This window comes from Montipora foliosa, chromosome 4, assembly GCF_036669935.1.
Source record: "Montipora foliosa isolate CH-2021 chromosome 4, ASM3666993v2, whole genome shotgun sequence".
NCBI lineage: Eukaryota > Metazoa > Cnidaria > Anthozoa > Scleractinia > Acroporidae > Montipora > Montipora foliosa.
Genome location: NC_090872.1, coordinates 43,296,993 through 43,311,992, shown reverse-complemented (window position 1 = coordinate 43,311,992; position 15,000 = coordinate 43,296,993). Strand labels below are relative to the sequence as shown.

Here is a 15,000-nt window from a genome sequence, read left to right as displayed (position 1 = left end):
ATGATAGTTTGCTAAATTTCCGTATCTTATCGCAAAATGTGACTGGATTATTTCGTTAATTTCGAGCCCTGCCCCTCAATAGAACGAGGGCATCTAGAAATGCGATTGGGAGCCTTTATTTCACCAATGCGCCTGTCTACGTCTTTGTCCTTGTCAACATGCTTTGAAATGTCGAAAGGCTGTTCTTGGCTTTCCTGTGAGGAAAACCACAGCTCTAACAAGAGCTTCATTACCCCTTCAAGGGAACAATGCACGTAGTCCACAACTGTTCCTAGGATAATGTCAGGGGTGCAATTTAAGAGAGGCAATTGTGAAAAGAATGTAAATACCGCTCCACGGCAAACACTGAAAAAAGCCATAATTCGTTTTTCAGGACATAATTCACTGATTCAAATGATGAAATGCTCTCTGTTCAAAGAAAATGTTTTTACAAACTTTCTATACTATGACGTTCGCATTAATTTGATATTTCTGCAAGGAAATAATGGGGTGTTTTGCACGCGTCAGCAAGAGGCCATTGTGAAAAGATTGTAAATACCGCATCACGGTAACCACTGAAAAAAATCATATCGTCGGTTTTTTGGGACATAATTTGCTGATTCAAACAGCAATGATATGCAATCAAAAACATTTGTTTCCTGCTCCGGAAGCATAATAAAAGTTAAAAAGTTTTACAAACTCGGAGCTGAAAGTTAAAACTTATGAAATATTTTGTCCATTTTTTCAACCGGACTTCATCAGTCAATGATACGAATGTTAAAAAGATGAATTTTAAAAAAGGGTTTTTAACGCCTCTTGGGGGTTAGAATTGTGTCATAGATAGCTGCTAATTCGTAACCATTGTCTCTGTTTAACGCCGGTTTCGTAAGTTTAATTAGAATAGCTTCTTTTATCCTGCATTTGAAGGTGTTAACTTCGGTTGATAGTACTTTTGTCTTATTTGGGTCCACCGGGTGGCCCTCCAGGCGACAATGCTCGTGAATAGCTGATGAACTTCTTGATTGGTGTTCTTTCACTCTGATTTCCAGAGAGCGGGCCGTTTTGCCAACGTACTCCTTGTTACACTTCTCACAATGGATCTGGTACACAGTACCGCATTTCTTGAGATTGACAGTTGTGTCCTTGACACGTACCAATTGTGATCTTACAGAATTGACGGGTTTATGAATAAGTGTAACCTCGTGTGACTTGAAAGCTCTTTGAAGGCGTTCCGAGATTCCTTTGATGTATGGCATTGATGCATAGATTTTCTTCTCGTTTTGAGGCTCTTCGGTGTCTTCTGTTGTAGATTTTGGATGTGGTATTGTTAGCATCCATTCTGGATAGTTATTCATTTTTAGAGCTTGCTTGATGTGCTGTGTTTCTCTAGTTCTGTCATCGTTTTCCGTAACCAAGGTCTGAGCTCTCAACATCAGGGTGTTAACCACAGCTCTTTTGCGTTGTAGATGATGGTTTGATTGGAAGTTTAGGTACTGGTCTGTGTGCATAGGTTTGCGGTACACGGAGATCTTGGTAGAAACATCTTCGTTAATACTCTAATACCTGTGTGAGTATTAACCAAGGTGGTTAAAGGTCAATGGTTTCAAGGTTTTATAGGTTTCGTGGTGTCAATGGTTTTATAGTTTCAAAGGTTTCACGGCCTTGGTTTCAAGGTTTCATAGGTTTCGTGGTGTCAGTGGTTTCATGCTTTCATGACAGAGCTGAAAAACGACCGCGCAAGTCACTGATCCGCGGCACGAAACGCAGGCTCAAGGGCGCGCTCATTCTATTTGTTCGCCGGAAAATGACAGCTGTTGATTAAATCAAAAAAATAAGGTCGCTGTTTGAAAGATAAGGATTTTGTCACAATTTTTGACGAGTTTTGATGTTTTTCCAAAAATTGAAGTGGTGTACAAATTGTGTAAAAATTGTTTTTATGCGGTAAATGCACCTTTCGTGTGACTATACGGTGAATGGAGGTAACGAGCGCTGCAATGCTTACTTTTTTGACAGTGTTGGCTTTTGTCGCAAGTTTCTCGAACGGTTTTTGCAGTTGTTGGTTTTCGGGGAGGACCAGAAATTCCCTTAAACCCTGTTTTGGCGATGTTCGGCCGGTGGAATTGGTGAGAGCTTCGAACTTATCGGTGGAGACTAGTTCGCCGAGTGGTTGCGATACAGGATACTGTGTTGGTAAAGAGACATTGAAAAACCTTATGACGTTCCAGATACTCTCTATAATACTCTGAACAACAAAGGAAGACAACTGGTGAATTATAGACCGGGTGGTGAATGGTGACACGCTTACAAAAGATATTTTGGCAAGCATGCTGAAAGCGATATTAAAATGGAGTATGCAAAGACCCAAGAACTTAGGCAAATTGAGCTCCACGTTTCTCCAAATTTTAATACGAATTTATAATTATCATGAAAGCAAAATACATCTTTCGCTCTTTACACAGCATCTTTTGTTAAATTTATGGAAGAGCGATGAAAGCCGGCCCCAACAGAAACTGAGATAAATTGGTGAAAAGATTCTACACTGTATGATACACAGAGAGCAGGCAAAAAAGTGCTTCATCCTGGAAAGCCCACTTAATGACATTAAACAGATCAGAGAAAATTAATTTGCCCCTTGATTTGCTTGCCTTTAAAAATAAAAACTCATCAGATCCTAACCTGATCAAGAGACGTCATTAATGTTATTTTTCTTTCAGAAAGTAAATCCTTTTTTTCCATATTTAACAATTGACAAGAAACTACAAAAATTTTACAAGGATCAGTTCAGACAACACAGTGCATATTGCAAAACTGAACTAAACTTGAGACATTTCACACATGCATGCTACATTGTATTTGATGAGTTTGAACAAAATCTTTAGAGCATAGACAACTAGGAAACATCCCTGAAAGGGGCATTCCACACAATTAATATTTTCAGCTGTATAGCAAGAAGTTCACTCTAGCATTATCTGCCGACTGGCGTAGGTGGTATTATCCTAAAAAGATGATTGTATATTAAGTAGACGGAATCCAGTCATCAGTATAATACACATATGCAAGGGCTATTCCATGTGGGTCCCAATGCTCAAGAAGATGTTTGTTTTTAATTTTAATTTTTTCTCTGACAACTTGTCATTGAATGTGTTTGGAGGTGTTCTGGGTTTCGACGTCACTACATATATCTGAAGCATTACTGGGTTGGCAACTCATCAGATCAAAAGCATTGGCAAAGTTTGCGTGCAGGTGCAAACAACATGCATTTGTGATGTTTTTGCTTGAATATGTTGTCCCCATTTTGTTTTATAAGTACAACATTTAAAAAAGTGGCATCTTAAAGTTCTGTGCTGGTCCAAAAAGTTCATAACTGAAAAAAGGTTAAGGACTGGTATTCAGTTCTAAGAAGAAACTGAAATGTTTGACAATGTGAAGAGTACTAAAGAAACTGCTTAAAACTCAACAGCATTGTCTGGATTTCTCAGTGACTTTATCCAGTCTTTTGTTCCACACTACCAACATGGACAAAGTGAACTCAATAAGATTATTGTGGTTTATTGCTGAGAAAAAAAGGCTGAATTTCTTCTCGCTCCTTTTAGAGCTAATATTTCACAAAACTGCCGCAAATAATACCAGGTGGATCCATCTCCCTAAGGACAAAAAACGAAAATGAATGTTATTGTCCATGAGATGCATATTACAATGCTATTTTCCTAGACACAGGAAACTGCACATATCAGTTTTTATGGGGGCTGTGAAAATTAGTACAAAAAGTCATTCTTATTACACAACCAAGACAAAGAAAACATGATGAGCTAACCATATAAACATACTATAAACCACACATAAACCAATGATCCTTAACTGTTTGCCTTAACACATGTTCTTAAATTTGAGTCTAACCATAATTTTGCCTTGGACGTTGGGTTGAACATAGATTTGCAAATAATGGCCAGTCAAGGGGGAAAGAAAAATACCATCTTCCAAGTTTTGACATACATGTTGACACCAAGTCTGTTGTATTATTATAATAATGATAGATCATTATTATTTGGCGATTGTGGAAGCTAGACTACAATTAAGTCACTCGGGTGCCACTTTGAAGCAGTATTTCCCAGTCAATAATCCTAGGATTAACAGGAAGCAGGGCCTGGACTTTGCACTTTTATTTAACAAATTGTTCGTTTCCTAATATATGGATGTTCCATTAATTAACAGGCCAACAGTCTCCCGAACATGGGTGTATCAGTTGATTGCACAGGGTATTTTGGTGGCAAGTATTTATGATTCTGTAATCAAGCCTCACTATGGCAATAAATTAAACAATGTTATTGATCACACTACTGTGCAACTAGAACTTCTTCTGAGTGTAATCTCAGAGGCCAGTATTGCAACCAATTTACCTTTTCATTGAAGAAATGCCCTGAGACAGGGACAAAGAACTTCAATATTTTCTATGTAGTTCTGGCCAGTACTTGTGTTCATTCCAACTTCACAAGTTGGCAAGGTGTTTTCTTTTAGACAGCTGCCTTTATGGGGGCAGTCAGGAGGTTAAGTGGCTATTGCAGAGTGGCAGCACTCTAAATGAACTGCTGCCTTGGTTCAAGGAGAAGGTTGACAACTTTCAAATAATGCTCTTAGAACATGTTACGTTTAATTAACGCATTGTAAATACATGTATGATTGATTGTAAAGGTGATTTCAGAAAACCCTGCCCAAATTATCTTGTCGATGAAAACTGTAGAGATTGCATGGGCAATACCCTAGTGTGCAAACTTAACCAAACGTTGTGAACACTTCATGCTTCAAAAACAAATATGGAACACTCACCGTAGCCTCGGTTAGTTTCTGCAGCGCATATTCCCAAACAAATTTAACTGGGTTTGGATCTCAAGGTCCAAAAATTCCACACAAATATATTACTGATGTGTCTCCTTAAATTAAATCACCACGATCTCACTTCCAAAATTCACACCGTCAAGAGTTCTCATGCAATCTCATGCACGATTTGTGCTCCCTATCTGGCGCATGCGCAGTCGTTTTTCAGCTCTGTCTGGTTTCATAGGTTTCGCGGTGTCAGTGGTTTCATGGTTTTACAGTTTCGTGGTGTCAACGGTTTCATGGTTTCTTGTTGTCAGTGGTTTCATGGTTTCCTAGGTTTCATGGCTTTAATGGTTTCATAGTTTCATGTGTTTCGTGGTTTCATAGGTTTCGTGATGTCAATGGTTTCTTGGTTTCATGGGTTTCGTGGTGTCGATAGTTTCATTATTTTCATGGTGTCAGTGGTTTCATGCTTTTATGGGTTTCATGGAGTCATGGGTTTCATGGTTTGATAGGTTTCGTGGTGCCAATGGTTTTACAGTTGCAGAGGTTTTGCGGTGTCAATGGTTTCGTGGTTTCATAGGTTTTGTGGTGTCAATGGTTTCATGGTTTCACACGACCCCACAAGCTTGTAAGCTTTAAATCCAATCGTGTGTAAATAAAGGTCTTATGTTATGTTATGTTTCATAGGTTTTGCGGTGTCAGTCCTAACGGAATCTTTAACAAAACTCTTCAATTTCTTTTACCCAAAAAGTGCTTTTATCACCCCAAAAAGCATGGAAACACCGTCATTGTTTGCACTCTGAAGCCACTGAGAAGGCTAGAATTTCTGATGCCCTACGCGAGTAACGTGTAATGTTCAAGTTCCAAGAAAATAGCTGGTCAGTATAAAGCCAACCCGCGAACTGATGAGTTTTGTGTGGAAAACCGAAACCATGTCTTGCATGATCACAAATTGGCGGTAACAGAACAGTCGCAAGACCGTTTAGGTAATTTAAAGGTATTACTAAAGTGAGATCTACCAAAGCAGCGGTGAACTACGTGCTCCAGGCCCAAAGACCAACATCGTTAGAAAAAAACCTGAACAAAAAATCATTGTTTAAAGATTGTTGTGAATCAGTCACAACGCATTCCTGTATAATTAATGTAGCTTCAGTAGAAGCTGCAATATATTCTTCGAACTTTAGATCTCTAAATTCGCAAATCACTGTCCGTGAGAATTTAACATTCTGCCAAGGGCCCAGCATGACAAAAATTTGCAGGACACCATCACATTCCTTCTACAAAATAAAATCGTTTTAATTGTTCAGTTCCACGGGCACTTTGGAGAAAATAAAACAACCTTAAGACCTCCTTTAGCAAGAGGAGAGCAACTATCGTATTTTGGGGGCCAGCCCAACCATCGGACTTTCACCGCGTGTCCACGTCGTTGTAAAATCTCTTCCACTCGGAACAAAGCGTCGTCTGGCACGGTGACTTTTTGGAAATCTTGCTCGTAAAAACTCCCTTCTAAGGGCGTGCCATCCCATTCTTCCAAGTGATAAGTAACCACAGGTCCTCGCACCACACGTCTCACAAAAAAGACTTCTTCCGTCCAACCAGGGAGATAGCCTTTCTTGAACAGACGATGTTTCTTACTAAAAAGCACACGATCGCCCACCTTGAGTTTAGGTCGAGGGCGTCATTTCAAACGTTTTCCATACAGTTTGGTCCATACAACGCGTTCGTTGTCATCGGTGACGCCTTGTGGGGCCATGCCAATACTTCGATGACGGGTCTGGTTGTACCTGTTTAACAATTGAGGTAACATGTTCAGGTACGTTCGACGAGTATTTCGTGCGGTAAAATACCGATACATGCGTTCTTTCGACGTACGATTGAAGCGTTCCACTATGGATGCTTTGGCATCCCCGTGCGTCGAAAAGAGTTGGATCCCTTCTCGTTGCAACATCCGACGAAACGGAGCATTGTAAAACTCTTTGCCCAGATCCGTCTGCAAAGTTGAGGTTTTTGTCCTTGTCGTAACACATTTTCAAAAGCTTGAGTGACTGCGGTGCCTGTCTTGTTCTTCACAGGGACCACCCAAGCATATTTGGACAACACATCGATGACCGTCAAGAGATAGCGATGCCCACCATTCCATCGTTTGAGAGGTTGCACCTCCACGAGATCGGCTTGCCATTGTTCGTCCTTGTGAAACACCAAGACCGGGAGTGTCTTGAACCATCGTGGAACAGGGCGATGCAGTGTGTAGGCCAATTCCTCTTGCAATTCTCGTAAGGCTCCCTTCTGCGTCAATCCTTGAGCTTGAGCGTACCGAGCGACACCACCCAATGAACCTGGGGTCTGAGGATCCGTGTAGGCACTCACGATGGGTGTGGTGGCGACACGGCGGCATGTTTTGGTGACGAGCCAACGCGTCGTCAACTCCAGAATGGTAGGGATGTCCTGTGGATGATGCTTTTTAAGGGTTTGCCACGTATGATAAGCGGATCACCACCGTTTCATTCTCCAACTCTTGTTTTTTTCTGGCTTGATGAGGGTCCAATGGAGCGTTCACTTTGAGCAACCCACTGTCTTTTTCCTCCCGTTCTCCTTTCCAGCCATTCTTTCTGGCTTCTTGCCATCGGTGCTGAAAGATCTGGTCCGACCATTCACGGTCTAACCATTGGAAGAACCGGCAGGGCATGTTCTGGCAACACATCAAGAAAAAGCGTCCCACATTAGGGGAATCACGGTTCATCGTTCGTACCACTTTAGTTTTCTCCCCACAAAAACAGTGCCATGGTCCTTTCTTGATGTCGTGATAGAGTTGTGGTGGTACATCAGCCTGCCATTCGTAGGCTCGATCCACACCCATCACCCAAAAGGGACACACCTCATCGCACTCTTTACAAAAGACGTATCAGAAGGACGGATCCCCTCGGGTCTGGTTCTCGCCTAAAGGAGTCTCGTGGTACGGACACAAAGGTACCTTGGGCTCTGGGGATGGTTCCGGTCGGGGTTCCAAGACGGCACCAGGTTCTAAGTCAGGTCGTGGCTCCATAGGAGTCACAACGGCCGGTTCTTGAGGTTCTGGTTTCACCTCCTCAGGGGTCACCACTACAGATCCTTGGGTAGGAAGTAAGGGTTGCATCATCTCTTCGTAGCTGGGCAAGTCCTCTAAATCAGGGACTGACGCTAAGAGTTCTGGGTGTCCACGCCACCGTCTCTGTAGGTGGGGGGTCTGAGGTGACCAGAGCGTCCAAGGTCTCTGCGGCTTTGTTCAACTCCGCTTCATCTCGTTTCTTTTTCTCTTCCCGCTTTTTCTTACGCCGCTCTGCATCTTTTTGACGGCGGATTTCCTTGGCGTCCTTCATGATCTTGGCGGGGGGTTCAGCTGCTTCGCGGACGACATCGTGTTTCTGGCTAGCACGAGAACGTTTCGATGGTTACTTCTTCTTCCCCTCCTCTTCTTGAAACAGATAGCGAGCAGGCGACAGGTCTCCGTACTTCCAAGAGATGCTCATCTTCTTCTTCTCAAGACAACTGACAACGAATGAAGTGTGTCTCGCGTATTTATGGTTGGACAGCAGCACGTGATGTCACATTCCAGGGCCTGTGATTGGTTCTTGAGGATGGTGCCACATTCAGGCGACCCTGTCATTGGGTCCTCAGAGTGGCGTCAAGGACATTCAAGGTCAGTCCCATTCCGGCTGCTCTGTCATTGGTCTTTAGAAAGTGGCGTCAGCTTCGGTCCACGTCAACACCCTTGGGTATATAAAGAGTCACGCCAGCGAGAACCGTCAGGTTGTCATGAGCTTGGAGAGGTGCTGTAGACGTATAGACTTGTTGCTGGACGCTCTCTTGTGTGAGGGCTGCAAAGAAGACAAAGACGAAGGAACAGAGCTCATTGACCTGACGACTTGGGTTCTCCATCAAAATTGTCGTGAGTGCCGATTTGTTCCCTACCTTCTCCAGAAAGCAGACGATCTTGATGTCCCACTGCAATACAAAGACAATCGGACTACAAAAGAGTGATACGACACTGGAAGTGTGCTATCGATGCTTGGACATCCTGCTAGATCGCTTGCTGTGTTTTTGTTGCATATACTAAAAGGATCAATTGCCTCTCGAAGCTTTGGCGACTTGGGAACCCGATCGGAATTGCAATGAGTGTCGCTACCTCTTCCGATGGGCCGACGACCTCAAGGTCCCTCTCCGACCCCCGTATGACACCGAAGACAAAGAGGACCCACCTTCTCAATAAAGCATGTCTAGTGATCGACCTAGAAGGATTTTGTCTGGGAGACCAATTTCTTCCTAGGGAACTTTACTGGTGCGATTGGACGGGTCAACACAGGGGATCGATTCATTACAAACGTTCCGTACCTTGGCACGATCTCTCCCCTAAAGATCGACGAACGGCGTATGACTGTACAACCCACATCCACAGCCTCTCGTACTATCCACAAAATTTGTACCATCTGGCTCATGAGTTGAAAACGGATGCCAAAGACCTCTACAAACAACACAAGACCTCGGAGCGGTCTCTAGTGGCTTACAAAGGGAGTTTGATCCAACGGCGATGGTTGACGAGCTGGGGGATGCCTCACATCGATTTGGAACCTTTGGGTGTCCCGAAATTCAAGGATCTCCCGCGTCTCAGTTCTGTAGCTTCTTGCGGACAACACGAGCACCCTCTACAGCTTCATTGCCCTCAAGTGGAATGTTATCACTTTGTACAGTGGATGCATGATCAAAGGGGGCTGGATCACGATACTCGCTACATCCATCATGAACGGACCCAACGATTTCTAGCCACTCAGAAGCCCAGGACCTGTCTACGGTCGATGTCCACCCTACCACACTATAGACACTTTCGATTTTGTCCCGACTGCATGTAAAACACGCCTTGTTCTTCTCATTAAACGTTGTTTTATTTGAGTTCTTTATGACGGATCTGTGAGTTCTTTATGACGGATCTATGTCTTTTTTTTTTTTTTTTAAAGTAGGATTTTGTCCCGACTGCATGTAAAACACGCCTTGTTCTTCTCATTAAACGTTGTTTTATTTGAGTTCTTTATGACGGATCTATGAGTTCTTTATGATGGTTCTTTATGACGGATCTATGTCTTTTTTTTTTTTTTTTTAAAGTAGGACTTGAATGGGTCCTCCAAGGGCTCTGAAACTAAAGGTAGATAGAGGGTTCTCAATCCCACGAGAGAGTCCCACCCCAGACCCTCCGCAAAAAAAGTGCAGTTGAAAACGAGGTCGCCTGATCGGTATAAAATAGTGCATTTGAGTCCAAGAAGCCCAGATTTTCACGATGGAGAGCTGGTGGGACGTCCTTCCGCCAGAACTCCAAGAGCTCATTTTAAAGTTAAAAGAAAAGATGGAGCACAGGGATAACATGAAAGCCCTGGCGGAGGAGATTGGTGAGTTTTACCTACAACCCTTATCTGACGATTGTGATCAAGGAGACTCATGTTGTTTCTTTCTATCTTTTTTCTCGTAGAAAAGCTAGCCATCTGTCCTTGGACAGGAAATGCGGTCATCCGGAATCGTAGCCCTCGAGAATCAAAAGCAGACAGTTCCGTTGTTCCCGATCTGGGTTCTATCACAAAATAGCAGACCCGAGAATTTATTTGTAGTACGGCCTTTGCCCTCGAGGTCTTTTGTTCATGCCTCGATGGAGGTAAACTTGTAAATAGTTTTTCAACCTGTAAATATGTTTTTGTAAATAGTTTTGTCGACTTTCTTAGAAATCTTGTAAATATGACAACTTTTGTTTACGTTTCGTTTGCATGCTTTATTTTCCGTTCTTTTTTTCTTTTCCGAGGAGGTTGCAGATAAAAAAAGACTCCTATGTGAAATTTTTAGGGAGTTTTTTAAACCATTTTTTTCGCTGTAAATAGTTGTAAATAGTTTCAGAACGTTTGTAAATATATGTGACGAAAAGAAAGAACTTGTGTTTAGCTTGCATGCTCTTTTTTTTTCCGTTGTTTTTTTTTCTTCCCTGGGAGAATGCGGGTGACCTTCACAATTTTTTGCGCATTTGGTTAAAACACAAATATCCTCCATGACTTTTTTAAACTCCCTGTAAATAGTTGTACATAGACGTTTTTTTGAACTTGTAAGTAGTTTCAGAACGTTTGTAAATATATGTGACCACAAGAAAGAACTTGTGTTTAGGTTGCATGCTCTTTTTTTTCCGTTGTGTGTTTTTTTTCTTCCCTGGGAGAATGCGGGTGACCTTCACAATATTTTTTTTCGGATTTGGTTAAAAAAGAAATATCCTCCATGACTTTTTTAAACCCATCTTTCCGAACTTTTAATTCCGATTTTTTTTTTTCATTCCTAAGAGCTTTGATTTGATGATCTGCGTGATGTTCATGAAGTGACATTGAACCAAGCACGTGCTCAAAAAAAACAACTTGCATACTGTTCCTCATGAACTTCCATTTTTTATGTTCCAGCGAATGTTCTAAAATGGTCTGAAATGTTTCCCATCCTTTTTTGGCTGTAAAAAATCATTCCGAACAGTCCGTAAAGCGCTTGAGTTTGATTTTGAACTTGACCTTGAGAGAGACCTCTACTCAAGATTCCTTGACCTTGACTTTATGAGGGGTTTATACTCAAGACGCATTCTTTGTAGATGAACCCATGAAAAAAAAAATGGTTTCGTCCATGACTAGAAAAAAAATAGAAAATCCAATCATTCAACCTCGAACCGGCAACCCTCAGCTTGACCGTCTCGTTTCTGCTGTGTACGATTCATTCATCTGATTCGACACATGTACATGATGACGTTAAAAAACTAAAACAACCTCAGGGACGGGAGTGTTCGGACCAATTTTTCCTTGGCGCGAAAAGACGTGGCAACGCTGCAGTTGGCAACCTGTGTTTTTTCTGTTGGAGAAGAAAGAAGGCTCTCTGTCGTTTAAACCATTCTTTAAAAGATAATTCTTTTCGAGAGTCTCTCTTTTTTCACGGACATGGATGCTACCACAAAACAACAAAGGACACGTGAGCGTGTCCGTGCATGGAAGCAGGCGAACCGCGATAAAGTTCTTGCTCAAAAGAAACGATATCGTGAATGACATCGAGCAGAGATCCAGGAGTCCAAGAAACTCTATGCAGCCGGACATCGACCCCAAATCCACGAGTACCCTTGCCGTTCTCGCCAGGCGAAAAAATGTGCTCGGGAACTTCAGGCACAACATCAGCTTTTGGTGCCAAGTGGAAGCTTGTCAATGTCTGAAATGGCTAAGGATCTCTTGACCGAGGCTCGCGCTCGTCTAGCCAGCCGAGAAGCAACAAGTTCAGGTGGGATTTTTTTTCTCTTAGGAACTCGTTATTTATTTCTTTTTCTCTCATTAAATGCTTTTATCTTTTTTTTCCATTCACCTCGTCATTGTGACTCTTTATTTACAGCGAGAATGGGGAGTGTTCAACAACAACGACAAGCAAGGGATCGGGAGGCGAACAGGGAGCGAATTCGGGAGCAAAAAAGAGCCTATTACCGGGCAAACAAAGCAAGGCTCCGAGAATACAAAAGACAGTACAGGGAGAGCCACCAACAACAAATTCGTGAATACGGCCGACAATATCGCCAAACCCACCTCGAACAACTTCGTGAATGCAACCAACGAAATTACTATACACATCGGAGAAGTCTGCCGGGTTTGTGTTTGCTTGAAGGTTTGGGAACCGATGCCCGTCCGTCGCATGTCATTGATACGGCAGGTGGTGGATGGCTCGTACGTAAGTACGGCCTCCGGCCTCCTACGCCTCCCTACCTGAGAGAAGGCTTGGCGCGTGTAGACCGCTTGGCTCCTCCTGCATCCCCGTATTGGCCGTCGGATCTATCCGACGCCGCCGACCGGCTAGACGAGTTATTGCTTCGTGCCTCTCCTGCAGGATCATCGTCCATTGCTTCCGACGTGGTAGCGGAACTAAACGACCTAGTACCACCCCGCCCCGAACCGGCGCGACCATCCACACGTCTCGCACAACGGCCGCGACGACCCCCAGCAGCGCCAGAGGAGGATGAGGAACCCGTGGTTGATGCTGCACAAATCGTATTGCGGAGCGTGCGGGCGAATCACACTCGTTCTCAGGCGTGAGCGGAGGTAGACCATGAACAGCGTCAAGCGGCCTTGGAGCGTGAACAGCGCATTCAAAACGCTATTCGGGAAGTAGTGGTTCGTCCAGGACCGGATTTGGATCTGGCTCGTGTGGCTGCGCAGTTTGAACGTGAAGACTGTGTTGGATCTTGTGTGGCTGCTGAGTTCTTTGCAGACATGTCCTGTTTTGAGGAGATTTCCTTCGAGGAGCTCCTCAAATTTTAATCTGACAAGTTGCAGGGTGCGTGTGCAGGGCACCAACTTTTGTGTGTGGACTGAGTAGGGACCCTACGGAACTGGGGTGACTTTAAGGAGACTCTACTCCATGTCTTGTATATATTGCAAATATTTGTTACGGGGCACCCATTCTTGGTGTGACCGTATTTTATGCTTTTTTTCCTTCTTGTTGTACATACTCCTTTATGATTCTAGTTATTAAACCGTTTGATTCAGAAAGAAACGATCCTGTCTTATTGTTGTTTTTTTTTTTTTAACTTTAATCGTGAGGGGCTTGGGTCTATGTAATACCCCCCCAATTCGAATTTCCTGACGCAAAACACCCCAACCTGTTTCCTGAGGGTCGGGAGAGCGTCACGTGTTTGTAACGTCATGGTTTGAATGTCCCCCTAACATACGCGTTGGCATGTCCCGCCCAAATTGGAATCGACCAATCAGAACGCTCCATTTTCAACCGTCAAAAGTGAGGTGAAGTATCCTAAACCACTACTCTTTTTCCTCGCACTCTCCTTAGCTGACCGCTATCCGGTACCATAATACCGATATTAATCTTGACAATATCACTGAGATCTTCCTGCTGTTTGCCGCTCCCTTTTCCTCTACCACATTTATTTCTGAAAAACGTGGCCCGTTGTTTCTATTTCGTTTCTTTAAATTCTTTAAAAGAGTCTTCTTGCCGCTGGTTTCATCTCGCACCTTTATGTCTTTGTTATTTGCGAGATCCTTCCTGCATTTAAGACACAATTTGAACAAAACTTGCAAAGACTCTCCACACATGGAACAAAACATGGCGTCGATGGAAGGAGGAGGAGCCAACACTTGGGGTACTAGGGCGAATGTGTTGCGAAGATTTCAAAATGTGTTGCAAACATTTTGAAATGTGTTGCGAAGATTTCAGAATTTGTAGTGAATTGAAAATGTGTTTCAAAGAATTTGGAATGTGTTGTGCACTATTTGAAAAGCGTACTTAATAATTCGAAATATGTTGTGAAATAATGCGTAGTGACCCTTGTGGGCAACCGTACCTTTATGCGACTTATCCAATTAATCTAAGGTTGTTCTGAATTCGACTCTCAGTTTACAATCACTGTTAAGCTGATGGCTGAGAAGAAGATAGACACAAATCAAGTTTAATGTGTCCTGGTGTCCCAGAGAGGCAGGTTCGATAAGGCAACTTGATGAGGAAGTTGTTTTGTTTCGACTTCTTTGGTATCCATTCAGTCTTTGTAAAGCTAAAAGAAACAAAAAGTAAATACATGTGCTGAGTATTACCTTGCAAAAATAGTGAATATATGCCACAGCGAATTACGTGACATAAGCATAACCGACTTGTTTTTAGCGCATAAATGGTAGTTATGCAAATTGAAGGAACACAAGGTCCTTTCGATCTCGCAGGTGACATTCTAGTTCCCTTGAGAAATGTTTCTTTAAAGGAGTTACAACTGCAGAAGCTTTTGTTTTTTTATTTATTGTTAGTATTGTTATGATACCACAAGTTTTCTGGTGTCGAGGATTGGAGGAAGACATCACACTTCATTTGCTGACACATGGCATTGTAACCTTTTTAACTGGCATCACATGCAAATTGCTACGCATTCATTCTACAACAGATTCAAATGTTCATTATTTGGAAGTGGTTTATTACTAGTACAGTGTATATGCTTGCAAGCCTACTTGTTGGTAATTACATTGTGATTGAATGAATTTTTTTTTCTAATAGTACCACTCTGAAACAATCACGCTCACTTGCCTTTCTTTTTTAAGCGGAGGTGTTAAATACGGTGTGTGACAAACTGGGTATGACCAAACATCGAGTTCTGATACCATGGCCGTAAAATGTTTCCCATGAAGAAAGACAGCA

At 42.7% G+C, this 15,000-nt stretch overlaps 1 protein-coding gene and 1 long non-coding RNA gene across 3 annotated transcripts in view; both read right to left on the bottom strand.

The window, feature by feature from the left end:
• Window positions 1-3,508: 3,508 nt before the first annotated feature.
• Window positions 3,509-4,885, bottom strand: LOC137999283 (uncharacterized). Its single transcript, XR_011122944.1, has 2 exons — window positions 4,804-4,885; window positions 3,509-3,623 (listed from the first exon to the last, which is right to left on the bottom strand). It is a non-coding gene; the product is annotated as an uncharacterized lncRNA (long non-coding RNA).
• Window positions 4,886-13,224: 8,339 nt separating this feature from the next.
• Window positions 13,225-15,000, bottom strand: part of LOC137999282 (uncharacterized) — a 59,662-nt gene continuing 57,886 nt past the window's right edge. The window contains exons 4-5 of one of the 2 annotated variants that reach the window (XR_011122941.1): window positions 14,165-14,371; window positions 13,225-13,866 (exon numbers count right to left, since the gene is read on the bottom strand). Coding sequence is in view for 1 of the 2 variants with exons in the window: in XM_068845119.1 (XP_068701220.1) it covers window positions 14,230-14,371 (142 nt within the window). In the remaining variant the exon portion in view is untranslated. Of the gene's footprint in view, window positions 13,867-13,950; window positions 14,372-15,000 lie in introns of those variants that run through there. The other variant, XM_068845119.1, reaches the window with a different exon arrangement.